This window comes from Trachinotus anak, unplaced genomic scaffold (genome assembly GCF_046630095.1).
Source record: "Trachinotus anak isolate AG129_WGS33_773 ecotype Australia unplaced genomic scaffold, CSIRO_AGI_Tana_v1 ptg000019l, whole genome shotgun sequence".
NCBI lineage: Eukaryota > Metazoa > Chordata > Actinopteri > Carangiformes > Carangidae > Trachinotus > Trachinotus anak.
In genome coordinates, this window is record NW_027273870.1 from 16,016,230 (window position 1) to 16,032,552 (window position 16,323).

At 43.4% G+C, this 16,323-nt stretch overlaps 1 protein-coding gene across 4 annotated transcripts; it reads right to left on the reverse strand.

The window, feature by feature from the left end:
* Positions 1 to 92: 92 nt before the first annotated feature.
* Positions 93 to 16,170, reverse strand: polq (polymerase (DNA directed), theta). 4 transcript variants are annotated; one of them, XM_071503178.1, is made up of 35 exons: positions 15,844 to 16,170; positions 15,569 to 15,677; positions 15,002 to 15,465; positions 14,656 to 14,897; positions 14,221 to 14,397; positions 14,012 to 14,142; positions 13,774 to 13,930; positions 13,238 to 13,349; positions 12,942 to 13,143; positions 12,694 to 12,835; positions 12,348 to 12,494; positions 12,033 to 12,245; positions 11,692 to 11,834; positions 11,384 to 11,576; positions 11,064 to 11,206; positions 10,697 to 10,890; positions 9,994 to 10,118; positions 9,284 to 9,527; positions 6,852 to 8,331; positions 5,111 to 6,749; positions 4,896 to 5,027; positions 4,614 to 4,816; positions 4,130 to 4,337; positions 3,838 to 4,031; positions 3,616 to 3,744; positions 3,297 to 3,471; positions 2,999 to 3,122; positions 2,397 to 2,497; positions 2,214 to 2,296; positions 2,021 to 2,122; positions 1,816 to 1,927; positions 1,418 to 1,542; positions 1,140 to 1,275; positions 914 to 1,020; positions 93 to 555 (listed from the first exon to the last, which is right to left on the reverse strand). In XM_071503178.1, the coding sequence occupies exons 1-35, from the start codon at positions 15,912 to 15,914 to the stop codon at positions 442 to 444; spliced, it is 8,373 nt and encodes a 2,790-aa protein (XP_071359279.1). In that variant the 5' UTR covers positions 15,915 to 16,170; the 3' UTR covers positions 93 to 441. The 4 variants fall into 4 exon arrangements, with proteins under 4 accessions (XP_071359279.1, XP_071359277.1, XP_071359276.1 ...); XM_071503176.1 differs by having other exon boundaries at positions 4,896 to 5,030; XM_071503175.1 differs by having other exon boundaries at positions 14,656 to 14,900.
* Positions 16,171 to 16,323: the final 153 nt, after the last annotated feature.

Sequence of the window (16,323 nt, forward strand, 5' to 3'; positions counted from 1 at the left end):
TCACACATCTCTGGGAAGGTGTGATGGCCCTTTTTGCAGTATTTGACATTTCATAGACTAAATTAATGGAGAAAATAATCAGCACAAATGATTGTTAGTTGCAGCCACATGCCTTCAAAATAGACTTTTCAATTTATTACATCTTACATAAAATCTCATGTCAAGTATTGAGATATCAATAAATAAAAAGTGATTTTTTTTTCACAATGTATAATTTGTGACGTTGTACATCAGAAAATAGAATTATAAATTCATTCAGTAATTCATTTAGGGTTCATAGAGCAATCATTGACTTTAGGTTTATCTTACATTTCATCATTGTCAATGTATTAATTAAAAATATAATTTTTTGTCAAAATTCTAGTATTTACATATATCACAGAACTTTAAGCAGTAACTACATGGAATTTGATGTTGATATCAAACATTAAAACATTCACGTTATAGATCCAGATCCTGCAGGTTCCCCCAGCTGGGTCCCACCTTGACTTTGGCCTTCAGCTTTACATAGAGTTTTACAGCTGACTCCATCTCCCTCTTGACTATCTGAGCAACCTGACACAGAGGGATGTGGGAGAAAGAATGAATTATGCATTAATTTTGTTAGGACTTTTCCAGACAGTGTTGCCCTCTTTCTCCACTTGTGCTAAAGATGTACAGGAAAACATTGCATTAAAGAAAAAAGCCATGAAGAAATCATTTGTTTGTTGATGTCAGGTTCAGTGTTAATTGAATAGCTCTGTTTCCTATTAGGTTTAAGTGATAGTTACTAATATATATTTCAACCATGATAGATAACACGTATTTTCCCAATAAAGACATTCAGATAATATATAGATGAGATATCTACCATATTGGAACTTTGAAGCAGAAAAGTAGAATTACTAACGAATCCAGGAAATAATGCTCGTACCTGTATGAGGTCTTCCTCTGTGGTTTCATAGATGAGTTCATCATGCAGCTGCAGGACAAAGTAGGCTCCTCTCAGATGAGATGTCCCAGCCCTGCCCTGATTGCTGGCTGTATAACAGACAGCGTTGAAATGATCAGACGTGATTAAGTTACAGGCTTTGAAATGTTAGAGCGGGTAACTGTTTGTATGTGGTGTTTGATTGGTGAATGAGGGTTAAATGTGTCACCTGAGTGTGTGTGCTGGTGAGACAGCGGAGCAGTAGGAAATGTTTTTTGCAGTTGTTTCTGGATGTTCACAGTGGCAAGTTTCACAATGTCTGCTGCTGAGCCCTGCACAGTCGTGTTCACTGCCTGACGCTCGGCCTGAGTGAGGGCGGAAGAGAGAAACACAGATGTGATGAAAAATGGAATAAATTAATTAAAAAAAAAAAAAATCACACATGAATTGAACATTTCACAGCTTACAAATATGTTCTAGCAAGTTGTGATGGACTATCACCCTTACATGCGCTTTGATGTGTGTATTGGTGCTTGTGATTCCAGGTAGGTATCTCCTACGGCCCATCAGAGTCTGAACATAGCCACTCTTTATACAGTTCTTCACTGTCTCTTTAAGAAAAGCATTAATTCCTGAAACACAAAAAAGACAGGACATGGAACTATAATGTCTCTTGAGTGGATATTTAACTCAACTGAAATTATGTGGCCACTAATGCATTTGGTCTGTCCACCATATCTGTCGAAATATTTGTAAACCTTACATGTGTATACATACTCACACTTTTGATATCATCTTTAAAACAAATATGTCAGCAAAACAATAAACAGGATATTTTTCAAACACGTTCTCAACCATTAGTTGTAAAATTCTATACAAATGTCAAATAGAAATGTGCATCATACCTTTGTATCTGGCCTTGAAGCTCTCTATATAACAGGCTGCATCGTTCTCCTCCACTCCCATTTGCTCCCCTAAAGACTTGGCTCCCATCCCGTAGATAATACCATAGCAAATCTGCAAAGACATTCATACATGTACACACTGGTGAGCATCCCACTGAAGATGCATGCATGTCCATGTCATTGTGTCCTGCCTGCATAGCTGTACCTGTTTTGCCTGTTGTCTGAGGTTGTCATTCACAGTCTCTGGGTCGACACTTTTCCACTCAGCAGCAATGCAGCGAAACACGTCTGTTCCTCCATTCAGGACCTGGTAAACACGCGTTAGGCTTCATCATTTCTTTATCAATGTTTGATATACAATGGTTTCTTGCTATTCGCTCTATCTATAAGCTGCTTACCTGTAGAAGTCGTTGATCCTTGGACAGGTGAGCCAATACTCTCAACTCCAGCTGGGAATAATCAGCTGCTAATATCATCCCGCCTGCAGCACAGTGCGAAAACACAAGGCAACAGTCTGAGGCAAAGTTACAGACAGAAAAGGTGACCACCCACACAAAACAACTGTCTATCATCGTAGTGACCTGAAAAAGGGACAAAAGCATGTCTCATGCTGACGGAGAAGGCCGGGCCTTGTTCTGCAGCTCCAGCTGTATCTGAGGGCACCACAGAGTGTCTCTTCTTTCTGTAACAGAAAAGTAAAAGCATCATTATGACAAAGCATCTGATTCTAACAATCCTAGTTACTGTTAGTCTAACTTCAAGTACAGATGTAGTGTTTACACGCATTGGCTCAAAAGTAGAATACTTTATAATAATAACAACATTGGAGTATGTGGAGTGCAATAATAATACTGGAGTATTTATTTAGTCTCAGTGTTTCTGAAGTAGTTGGGTGTCATGTAAAATAGATTTAAAAATCTGCAGTTATCAATGCAGTAAGAGCTGGTGTGTTTCAAACCACCTGATTGCAACTAAATTCACTTTCAATTTCATTCTCAAGTAGATATATTTATCCTTCAGACTGGGAAATTATGACTGAGGCAGTTATAATTGGAGCAACAGTTCTTTTACATTGTTTAATGATATCAAACCGTTTCTCATTTTACTGACACCACACTGGAAGTGTCCCCCGAGTGTCCCAAACCCCTGCTTTGAGAACCGCTGGCTCATGGATCACACCTACCCTGCTTTGGTGGTCATTTGGCAGCCATTTTGTGAAGGAGGGCTCTCACCCACCACCGTGGGCATGTTAATCTCAAAGTCTTTGGGGACGTTCTGTATGTTGGGCTCAGTGAAGCTCACTCTACCTAACGACAGAATGAGCTTGGTCACTGCATGCTGTACGTTTACTCCAAAAAAGGATTGTATTGCACAACAGTATGAATTTACCAATAATATCAAGGTGTGTCTACATGAAACATTACATATGGTAAAGACAGGTGAGTGTAATATTTTTCTCTGTCTGTGTATGTGTGTTTTACCTGTGGCTGTGTGTGTCTGGGCGATGGGGTATATTCTGTCCATGGCCAGGGTGTGGTGGTATTGCTTCTCCCTCTGCAGGGGGAACACCACTTTAGTCAAGGCGTTAGTGATCCGCCTCCACTCCAGAATCACACCTGGCAATGGGTGCATGGGGCCGAGTTTCTCCAGAACGTCCTGCCAACATAATTTCAATTTCAGTTTAAACATAGTGGATAGTTCACCTCCCAAACATTATGTTATTACTCCCCAACAGTATAAAAACAGTGCTATTACTTGATGGCAACAGCAATAATGTTGTGTGATGCAAAGTAGTTTCACCTTGGTGGTGCTGAACTGCTTTCCAAGCCGCACTCTCCCACCGCCTCTCCTGGTGTAGCCCAGAGTCTTCTTACTTTTTGATCCAGCCACATCACCATTTGGAGGCAGGTGGAGCTCCAAGAACAAAACCTAGCATATACAAGTTTGGAGAACTGTAACTATGACTAAATTTGGAATTTGGTTCCAATACATTGCTGGGATAGAGAAGGAGATGCATTAAACCTGAGCTATGTCGTCGACACTGCTGAGGGAGAAGCTGTGTCCAGCCAGGTTGTACGCCCTAGATTCCAGCGCTGTGAGTTTGGCCTGCATTACATGTTTTTGTCTCTCACACTCTCCAACACTGAAGCCCACTCCATTCAATTCCAACAGAGCCAAACATACCTGGGAAGGCATCTCAACACTCCTGAATAAATCTGACACATGCATACAAAACATTAAACTACTGATGTTTAACACAGTTCTCTCTGCTGCTACAATATTGCACGATTGACTGGCTGTGCACTCATTTTACCAAGCATGCCGTCTTTCTCCAGCAGGCCGGTGAGATGGTTCATGACGGTGTGTACAAGCACACTCTTGGTCGCTGCCCTCACGCGAGGGCAGTGTGCATGTGCATTCCCAAGTCCGTCCAGCAGAGGTAATTCTTCAGGACAGTAGACAGTCACCATGTTGGGTAGAGTCCTCTCCTCACTGCCAGGGTCAATCAGCCAGCACGCCACCTATGGTAAACATTTAACAGAGTCATTTTGCTGCAAGTTCAAGTTTATTTCTGATATTTTATAAAAATAGAAGGTGCTTGGGAAGACAATTAACGATTTTGCTATAGTTATGTGTGTATGTGTGTGTGTGTGTGTGTGTGTGTGTGTGTGTGTGTGTGTGTGTGTGTGTCTTTTGGAGGGTGACTGTTTGTATTTCATTCATTATAATCTCATATCACTTGCTGCTGTATGCACTTTAATGTAAGTGCAAAGATGTGATGGACATTGTGCACTTACTTTGGGGTCTTCACAACTGCCCCCCAAGCTGATGCCACAGCTCAGGACTAGCGTCTTGTACACCTCAATAATGTCATACGTGACAATTACACCTCCTTTAAGACCAGCCAATGGTTTGCTCAGACAGGCCTTCACCTGCCCCAGCCTCTCACTTACAGGTAGATCATCATCCAGTGGAGGAGGAGCCAGGCTGGAGCTCAAACCTGAGGGTGAACAGATAGGCTGAATTTTCTTTTTTTTTTGTTTGGGATTGTGTACTTGCACATGCGTGTGTGTGTATACCTTTGCTCTGCTCTTGCTGCAGAGAGATGTAGTATGCATCTCTTGCTCCCCAGCAGACAGACAGTCCAATCAACACCAGTCCATCACTGTCTCTTACTGGGAAACCATTGGTCCTGGTGAGCTTCTGATGAGCTGCTGAGATCAGGAAACTGCATTCAACATAGGCAGGGGCTTGTGCTTGGCAAAAATTTATATCACATTTTACTGTAGGTTACCTTTCTTGTGTTTCCCTCCTATTTCCCTCTCAGGCTGCAGTCTGTGCTCCCTCTTTTCACAGGCCAAAGCCAGAGAGTACCGCTCCTTTGTTTTCCACTCTTTAATGAAAGTGTCGAAGAGGCGCCTGTCACTTGCCACGTCTATGATGGAGAAGGTCCCAGAGTTGCTGGAACAAAGTGCATCCTGGGACAGCTGAAGAGTGAAGCCTTCATCAGTCACTGGTGATTCTGTATCAGAGGGAGGCTTTGGCCGTGGAGAGGATGGAGAGGCACAGTGTCGAGGAGTGCTGTGGTTCTGATCACTGTGAAGCAGGGGTTTGGTTTTTGATCTTGAGCATGGAACAGACTTCGGCTCGGATTGAGGTAGAGTCTTTGGTTGCTCTAGCTGGTGGTTGTGGCTCGCATCAGAAAAAGAATTAGGCTGTTTAGTGTCAGCAGCTTCTGACAGATGATGACTGTGTCCTGGGCGATATTTGCGACATTTTGGGCCTGTTGGTTTCTGTGGAGGAAAGGTTGAGGGAGTTGACTGGTTAAGTGGCTGGGCAGTGAGGGGCGAATGGACCGAGGAGGTGGTCAGTTTTACTCTGGGTGTCACAGGTGGTGTTTCCTGGGTGGGGGGAATAAGATCACCAGCAGATCCAGGTCTCTCCATTACATTCTCAGTGTCACGCGTTGGGGGTTGTGCTGGTTGAGAATCACTCTCAGCAGCAGCAGATTGCACGTTTAGCTTTCCCCTTTTTCTGCTCACTTGCATTGAGGGCTGAGGTAGATCTGGAGCATCCACTGTGTTTGCAGTAGCACCAGCAGCAGCAGCAGCAGCAGCAATGTGTGTTTGAGTGGCTGTGTGGCCTGTTGTAGTGTTTTGCCAGGACTGGTCAGACATACTAGGCCAACGGTCAAAGATTTCTTGTAAACTGGGGCTGCAATGAAGATTTTCAGGCACATTATTTGGCAATAATTCATTCATTTTCGCTTTCTTTTCCTTCTCTACCTGCTTCCCACTTTCACCCTCTTCATTTATCCTTCCCTGTCTCCCACCTGGTTTACCGTCATTTTTTCCTTTAGTGAACTGTTGCGGTGTGTCCTTGTCACACTCATTTTGAGTTACAACACTGTCGGGTTGTGGCTGTATCTGACTGGGTTCAGATGGTGAGTTTGACAGCTGTTCCTCAGGCAGAACATGGTCCATGTTGGCTTGCTGAGCTTGACAATGGTGGGCTTCTTGCTCGTGTCGCGTTCTCTCTGTATGTCTGAGCAAGCTCTGCCTCTCCAGAAAATGCTCACCCACAAACAGCGAGTCGCCCCACTCTGACAGGTTGAAGGAGGACTCGCCCCATTGGATTGCCTCCTGCTTTTCTGCCTCCTGGTTGGCAAGAAGCTCACTGCGTCGCCGCTCCTGGGTCGATGGGAGATGGCGCTCCTGACCAACAGATTCGTCCTTATCAGACTGGTCAACAATCTGTTGTGGGCTCAGAGCAGCCAGCAACGAGCTGTCGTACAGGCTGTCGAACAGGAAGCTACTGCTTCTATTAAAACTCTCAGAAGCAACCTGATTGGCATCGAGGACTTCATTATCATCACCACCACCTTCATGTTTATCTTCATCCACATTATCACCACCATCAGGACCAGGGGAAACCTGTGAAAACAAGAGCATGTCCTTATTAAAGCGGCAAACCATTTGATTATATAGTAGTTCTTACTTGCAATCCATGCATGTATGATGATTCTGGTCAGTCACCTGGTGGCTGGTGTTAAGGATGAGCTCCATCTGGCTATCTGTGAGAGAGATATTGAATCTAGGACATGTGTTTTGAGGGCCAAGTCTGTTTTTTCGCTCATCTGTGTTGTCCTCCAGCTCTATGGCTGTTTCTACCATTTCCTCTTCTCTTGTCTCTTCTGTTTCTACCATCTGATTCATCCCTCTATCATTCCCATCTCTGTGTTGGTATGTCTGTTGAACAATGATTCTTTCTGTCTGAGTGTCCAATTCAAAACTGTCCCCAAAACTCTCTTCTCCCTTTCTAGCATCTCCTTCCACTTCTTCATCTCTCTCATCTCCTGCGTACAGCTCAGGAGATGAAAACTTGTCTACCCCTCTGTCCTCTATCCTTCTTCGCTTGGCTGATGGAGGAGAATTTAATGTGTCTGGATCTGTAGGAGCAGAAACTGGTGCTGCCAGGTGAGATGTCTGCGCAGTCTCTACATTATCCTGTAGGCATTTGTCAGTTTGTATAGAGTGAAGGACTTTGCTTAGGGCTCTTGAGTGCTTAAGTCTACCTGGCTGCACAGGTGAGGCAGCAAGCCCTGTGTTACCATCTCCTTTTAAAGTCCTTGTGGAAACACTTTGTTGTTGTTCTACCCGGGGCATCAGGGCTCTGAAGCGGGGAGGTGGCATTGGAGAAGGTGGGGACTGAGGATGTGGCAGCAACTGAGGCAGAGGACTGGATATAATTTCAGCCAGTTCTTGTGTCAGGCTCCTTTCAGGAATGGGCTGTTTTGCTTGTTGACCCCCTGGTCTGGCTGAGACTGTACCTTCACTTTTCTCAACTCCTTTCTCCTCTGATTTTTTGAACTCTTTGCCTTCTTTCTCTGACCGATTTTTTGTTTTATTTGCCACAGACGGCTTTTTATTCATCTGTGCTATCTGTGTGTCTTTGCCACTTTCCACTGGCACCTCATTATCTGTTTGTGTGACTTCTGGGGATGTCCTGTCTTCCTTTCTATGCACTTCCAATTTCTTTCTTCCTTCCTTCTCAAGAGGTCTGGACTTCCCTTGCTCTCTGCTGGCTTCACCTTCTGGTTTCTCCATTTTTCTTTTAGCCACCCTTTTCTCACTTTTATATTCCTCCTCACCCTCCTCTCCATGTTTGTCAGTATCTCTGGCCCTACTTTTTTTGAGCCTGCCTCCCTCTTGTTGGTCTTTAGTGTTGTCTGTCTGTGCTTGAGGTGAACTGAGATATGAGCCAGATGAGGTTTCTTTGTCACTGCTGGGACGGTCGTCAGGGCTGATGACAGCAGGAGCCCCAGGAGGAAGTGTTGTTGGGTCCCACTGAACTCCTAGCTGAGCCAAGTCTTCCTGAAGGAGGAGCCTTGCCTCAGAAACTATCTCAGTGGCTGCTTCCTGTTCCGTCAGGGCCCGTCCACCAGTCACCCAGACACAGCGAAGATTTCGTCTCTCAGCTGCCTCCATCTCACTCTCATCCACCGCACGTTTAGAGCTGAGGAAAACAGACAGTGCACCACTGACTTTACATTTTGGCTCATGTTTTAGGAAGATTATGTTTGAGCGATGTTTACAGGACTGTACCTGCTTCTATCTCTTTGACTTCTTCAAAACAGAAGAAGTTTATAGTAGAGATAAAAGGGTATTTATTTATGAGTATATATCAGATTTTTTTAAATATACTTCATATATATTCAATGTAATGCTGTCTCTGTGGTCCTCGTTTAATTAGACACTTCTTGAATTGTTCATTGTCATGATATGTTATCGCCCAGGGTGGGCTGGACGGTTAACTGGGCCTCTCATCATAGACCCTATCGGCCTCTTTTTAAAATTTTCATCACTCTGACCTGAGGAAGACCCGGCTGGGATGGAAAAATCCATTTAAAGCATTCTTGGTTTAGATTCACTGGTCTGATTTCTAACAGCCTTGCACCTACGTGTAATGTGCATACAATCCCACTATGGTAGCGGTGTAAATATCTGTGCATCTGAATGCATCTGTCTGAGATTGGAGTAATAACTCTAAGTTAACATAAATTAAAGTTTCATGATGGTATTATGCACTATATATATTTTTCAGCTTCTGTCACTCATGTACCAGCACCACCAAGCTGTTGTTTAAGTTTTTGAAGTAGATGCCTTGAAGATAAATGTCCTTCTTTAAACAGTGCTTCAGTGTAAGTTCTTGTTGCCTTATTTAGTTTTGTTACTTTTTACAAAGCCTATTTATGGCTTTTAAATGACACTGTCTGCAAGTGGAGCTGATGACGGTCCTGTGACTGATACACTTTTTGGGTCACATTTTGTTATATTTTTGTTGCTATGTTATGTCTCCCCTCAGCTGATGGCCTTTTTTATGCCTGTGTGTTATCAAGGGACTGTTATCCTCATTTACCTATGTATTTATATCTTACTGGAACACAGAGAAATATACACACACCTACCTCTTGAATGGGACTGCATTCCTTAAGGCTTTCTCCACATCAGCCACAGATGCCCTGGCCAGCTCAGCAACAGTACAGAGCCCTTGTGCATAGAGTGCTCTGGCTCGTGTTGCATTCAGGAGTGAAACCCTGACCAGGTCGACCAGCTCCCTCTGGACGCCAAAGTTCAGCCTGGTCTGGTACTGAGACAACAGCAGCTCCATGTTGTGCCAGCCCAGACGTTTGCAGAACACTGTTACCATACCTGAGGGACAGCAGAAAGTGACTAAGTGTTTCTGGAAGCTGCACAACTGAGCATGTGATTTAAAGTCACTGAATAACTAATGTCTTCCTCTTTAGCTTGATAATAAGCACCATCATTCATAAGATAGAGACTCACACCCAGACAATCTCATTTTGAGCCACATTCAAGCATATGCCCACTGAGTCTAAATTACACTAGGACCTCATGAACCCTCTCACAGTAACTTGATGCAAGAAGTGTGAGCACTTATGGATCCATGGCTCTGAAGAAAGCATATAGATGTTGAAACATGAGCTAATGGAGTCTGTATATACATCATCCTAAAGTGCTCCTGCTTCTCGCATTAAGTTACTATAATTATTACTGCCCTCCTTTTTTAATTTATAGTCTTGTGTAGGATTCGGTGTCAACAAATCCTGTGTTGTATACCATAGAGATGTGGTACACTGTGCTCCTAAGCATGTACCTGCATAGGTAGAGGCAGACTGCTGGAGAGACTGTAACTGCCCACGATTGCAGTTGTATTTAGATGCCACTGTTCCCAAAGGCACCTCATTCACCAGATCCTGTAGCACCAGTGTGGTGAAAAACCTGGAAAGTGATAACAATGAAAGGATGTATAAAAGCCCTATGTGATCCAAACATTCACGACTTTGACTTTCTTGAGATAAATCCTCGAGTGGTTTGTTTTAGAGTCTCTCTTATAAATCACTTTTGATCCAAGGGCTACAGTGTTGGGAATCAATGTGCATTCAGGAAGGGGACACAACAGCATGAACATCTGAGTAAAATAATGTGATAATTATCAATAACTATTCCTAAACAAGAACTATACTGTATATATAAAATATCATGTTCAGTATTACATTTATCCATAATTGTATGCTTCACTAAGGTACCTTGATTGAAGAGCTATTATATTGGCTGAATTATATTTAAAGGCATTTGTATTATTATTGCTCCACCTTGTATACTGTCAGTGTATAGCATACAGAAGCATGTCACTGTGACTATAATTTAGTATAAACTTGGTTATTTTTTTTCCAAATTACATGTTGTTGACATTTTTAAAAAAAGTTAAACAGAAAACTAGATGAGGAGGAGTATTAGCCAATGGTGTGATATGCAGTACCAATAGCTTGTATAACTAACATAAATGTGTCCTTTACCGTTTATGGATTGCCATCTGTCTACGCTGCTTTTCTGTCTTGGCAACAAGTTTGCTGCTGACAGACCGTGCGAGAAAACCTTCCTGGACGCCCACCAGCTCTGCTACTCTCTTCATCGATGACGAGAGCTGTTCCCACAGACAGAAGAACTGATACCAGTCTATGGTAGTCCACTCTGCATACAACGGGGTGATCTGAGGAGTTTCCACGCAGAATTTTGTATTATTATGCCTGTGAGGACTGATCTGGACTTCATGTGTTTGAAGGGGGGATGCATGGGTGGGGGGTAAGGGAAAACAGGAGGAGAATAAAGTTGACAGAATATTATTGTTGTAGTTATTATGATGGACGATATGTGCATGAGTACCAGGTAGAGAATGTGCAAATCATTTTCCAGCACAAAACCCTTCATGGCACGCTGGAGGTCTGCAAATATTCCTAAAGCTTCAGGAGGGGAGAGGGAGGAGGACAGGGTGGCAGCACCGAGCTGAGTGGGACAGTACCGCTCCTCTGGATATGCAGACACATCACAGGATACACAGCAGTTGTTATAACAATAATACAAAAATTTATACACACACACACACACACACACACACACACACACACACATACATACATATATATATATATATAAAATATATTGCATTACATAATAAGATAGCACTGTGGCAATTGTGGTAGTACCTTCTCCATCCTTCTGGATGCTAATAAATTCATTCTCCATCAGCCATTCAACACAGGCCTCAATAGCCCCTTTGTTGCTGCTCTCTTCATTTGACTTGTGTTTTCTGTCACATTTCATGCTGGCAGCCAGTAGAGAGCACAAAGCATACAACCTCACATCCTGTGGAGTGCTGGCTACACCTCCAACAATGATCTGTATATTGGGATATTATGAATTAGGGACAGAAAACAATTATTTCACGGGGCAGAAATTGATTTCTGTAAATACGTCATTTCTGTGTGTTCATTTAAATGTCAATCATATGTACCTCCAGGATAGCTCGCAGCATGCTAGTGGTGACACCTTCCCCTTCTCTTCTCACCAGGCAACTGCTGATTGGCTGAAGAGCACCCTTGAGGAGACTAATGCCTTTCTGACGCTCTGCCTCCTTACAAACCAACACACTTTCACCTGAAAGAGGAACAACAATATGGCACAATACCAAAGAAGAGAACTGTTTTTAATCAAGTTTTCAAGTGATACAGGCTCAATTATTCTGACTGCTGATCATGTTTTTCACCTTCTCCCCATCAACAGAATAACAATTAACTTCTCTCTTAACCATTTTCTCTTTCATTCTTTCTTTTTGCCCCCATTCTCATTTCATACCTGTAGTGTCTACTCCTTTTCTCCCTGCTCGTCCAGCCATCTGTTTGTATGTGAGCGGGTCCAACAAGTGTCCATTAAAGGTAGGGGTTCGAATGATGACCCTGCGGGCTGGGAGGTTAACTCCTGAAGAGAGGGTGGAGGTGGCAGCCAGGACTCTGACCACGCCCTGACGAAAAGCTCCCTCCAACACGTCGCGTTCATCGAATGTCAGACCTAAGCATGAAACATAAACAAACTTTTTCAGAGAGAACAAAAACGACACTAACATTCTGTCAACGTTTTTTTGTGGTTAAGGGGTTATGCCAGTGTGTTCACCTGCATGGTGGAAGGCCACCCCCCACGGCACAGTTCGCTGGAGGATGGGGTCTAGCCCAGCGGGAGTTCGTCTCAACTGGGCTCTAACGTCAACTAGTCCCTCCAGATCCAAACACACTGGCTGGGGGCCATTGTCATCTTGACGTTCTGAAAGACAGACCCCACAGTCTAAACTTAGGAGATAATTCTTTATCCACGTCACCCAAATAATGCATATGAATTTTACTTCTACATGATCAGAAACAATTTTTAAAACAATCAACAGTTTTACCTCACCTCACTCTGAAATACAATATGTGCTGATAGCAAATTATTTTATTTGAATACATTTTCAAATTTCATATACCAGCATGTCTGATGTTGTAGAATTCTCTAGCGATACTATCTGCCAGTTTCTCACACCAGTTCTTCGAGGGGCAGAACAGCAGCACAGAGTGGCCCTCTCTCACTGTCTCATAACACAAGCTCACTATGTGGTCGTCATCGCCCTTTTAAGCAGAAAAGATTATAGCACATGATTATATTACTGCTTGTGAGAAAGTATGCATCAGTCATGATAACACACAGATTGGATGATCTCTCCATCTAAATTACCTTAATGTGGAGCGCAGGAGTGAACTGCCGGACCACAGACAGGCTCTTGTCGTACATGTTGCAGCCCACTTTGAGATGCTCCTGCAGGGGTACAGGTCTGTAGTCTGTCTGGTAAAGCTCTGCACCTAACCAGCTAGCCAGGAGGGAGAGGTTAGGCAAGGTGGCGCTCATACCTATTATCTGTACACCATCAGACACAGACCTGTAGAAAGAAATGTACAAGACAGACTTACTAACCTGTTCACAGGGTTTTTAACACTGTACATCACAAGACAAAGGTAGACAGACAAACAGACCCTGTGGTGTTCTGCTTCTGCGCTATGTAGCGGATTTTGGTTAAGAGCAGCTCTAGCAGGTATCCTCTTCCAGAATCACCGACCATATGCAACTCATCCACCACCACCATACCTAATGGCACAAAAATTACACACACACACTTTCAAATTCACACTCTACGCTGTATATTCATGAACACACACAATTGGGGAGGCAACAAACAATTATTTTCTCTATTGTTTTTGTCAGGTAGTCCTTCAGTCTATAAAATGTCAGAAAATAGTGAAAAATACAAATCACACTCCCAAGAGCTTAAGGTCAAGTCTTCAAATTACTTGGTTGGTCCAACCAACAGTCCCACATCCAGAGATACTCTAGGTACAGTGATGTAACTCAGAGAAAGAGAGCAAATCCTCATTCTTCAGAAAAGAAGTTTAAATGGCTAGAACAATTAATCGGTTATCAAAACAGCTTTGTGGATTCATTTTATCAATCGAGTAATTCATAAATCAACTACTTGTTTTAGCTTTACACACAATTACCACAGATGTATTACCTAGTAGACCCATACTGTCTTCTTCAATGAGTCTGTTTATCAGAGAGTTGGCTTTTTCTATGGTGCAAACAGCCACATCCAGCACCATGAACCCTCCAGCAGCTGATGTGCTGCCCATATATCCCTCCACGCGAACGCCTGCCTCTTCAAATACACTCTACAGGTGCAGAGACACAAGTCTGTTATACATGCACAAACAATAAAAGTATCCCTCTGTTCACCCCCTCCCCCTCCTCACCTGAAGATAGTGCATCTTCTCTTTGGCCACAGAGACAAAAGGCAAAATGAAAAGAGCTTTTCTTTTGGTCTCCAACACACGCTTCAGCATTAGCAGTTCTGACACCAGAGTTTTTCCAGCACTGGTGGGGGCTGAAAAATAAGGACAATTCAGCTGGAAAGGAGCTACAACAGAGGAGTAAAACTTACCCGCGTCATTCATTTTCTTACCAGAGTATACCAGGTTACCTCCCTGCAGCACCTGTCCCACAGTGAGGCACTGAGCCTGCCACTCAAACATGTGAGTCACTCCATGTTTCTGGTAGCGCTCCAGGACAGGTTTTGGCAAACCCCAACTGGATAACAGCAGCTTTTCGGCTTGCTCCACGGGAGCACACAAGGCAATGCCTACAGTCGAGCAAACATAACAGACTCCTTTTACACATGGCATTAAATCAGACTGGAGGCAGTTTGAACACTGATATCAGGGTCTATACTGAGGACACTGTTTAATTTAAGATATAAATGTATTTCAGTTATAATCAGACTGAGCCTACATGGACGCGAGACAAAAGTTCATGACGGTGCGAACATTTGTTGGTCAATAACACAAACAGAAAAAAGAACCTCGGGGAAGGTTTTATCACTGTGCTTAAAATCCTTCACCTGGCTGTGGTAAAGTATCACTGAGAGTACTGAGCTCCAGTCCACTGGGAACTGTGAGAACAGAGGCAGACTGATTCTGTAATGACTGCTGGAGTTTTGCTCTCTTCATGGCAGCTGCAAGGCGTGTGGGGCTGAACAAGATGTAGTCTCTGCGGGCATCAAGAGGAGGGTCAGCATTTTTACTCGACCCACTTTCCTCTTTGCTAAGAGGGGAACTCTTTGTTCTGGATGTACGTTTCTGCCTGCTGAAACACAGAGAGAAAGACAAGCATTTGTTCACAGGAAAGTGCAGAAGATAACTGAAACAAAAGAAAAAGTAGGCAATAATGCGAAAGTTTACACTCACTTATCGGAGCTGCCAGCTTGCTGACTGATTTTTATTTCTTGACATGGTAGCCTATTCATGCAGCCGCTTTCTGGAACCCTCTGAGCGCGTTCTGCTTCTTCCGAATCCTCGCTGAAGAGAAGCTTCTGAGCAAGGTCTTTGCAGTTATCTGTCCACCCTGGTCTCTTACCATCACTGCTATGCCAACAGACTCTCTCATGGGTGCTGAGGGCTTTGTGGGGTCCTTGGCCTGGAGGTGCTCTGTCACCCTCCCTCTTATTGTGTGCAACTGCTGCAAGAGGCCGTGGCAAAGGGGCAGAAACAGCTGATGATGCAGCTGGCTCTTCCTGTGCGTCTCCGTTTACTGTTGTTAGACGAACATCGTTAGCTGCAGGCTTTACAGGGTCGACAGCATCCAGCACCTGCAGCATCTCTTCATCAAGAGCTAATGTGGATTCTCCCAGCGGGAACACTGCTCCTCCACCCTGAGACAAATAAGAAAAATAGCATAGGCCATTTGTGATTTATCTTATGTGTGACAGGGAAAAAAGTGTTTAAAAAAATTTTCTCTCATGCTGTCTCACACACCATGAGGCTTTCTCTGCTTATGTCTTCAGATCTGTTTGTTTTGTCTGACAGGTAACGGGTTTTCTGCAACACTCTATCTTCGTCTGGTGGCTCACCAGGAGCTTGGAAGCTGTGCTCAGAAAAAAAGTATGTTCATTACAGGTAAACCTGACGTTCACAAATACAAATGTTTACAAAGTTTTTAAGAGGTCTCCTGGCAACAGGAGGAATCTGGTCATAAGTCTTATAAATCAAATCTGCAAATATATCATAATCGAGGAGAAATTTAAACTTACCTTTTTTTCTTCTTGATCTGGTGCTGCCCCATGTAGCTTTTCTGTCTCAAAGGAGGACCCGAAGTGCTCATACTGAAGAGGCTGCACTGTTGTCAACAAACGTGCGGGTAGGTGGATGTTGATTAACATGACATTGGTTTCACTCTTGACACGAGTTTATCAACTATATTTAACAATGTGTATCAAAATACAACGGTTAAGAAAAACAAGCGTCGCGTAGAATTACTTATTTTGGTCACTAAGTAAAAACATTTTCTTCCTGTTGAGCAGCGATAAACAAATCTAAAATCAAAAGGCCCGCCGTAGCACCGCCCCGGTGTTTCATAAACACAGTTCGACGGAACAAATCATCGAGTGCTAAAGTTCCTATGCGTTACAACAACTACTACTATTCCGACTACTACGACTGCTGGTGCTGGTGATCCTGCCACTACTACTAATAGTAGTATTAATATTAATAACACAACCAATAATAGTAAT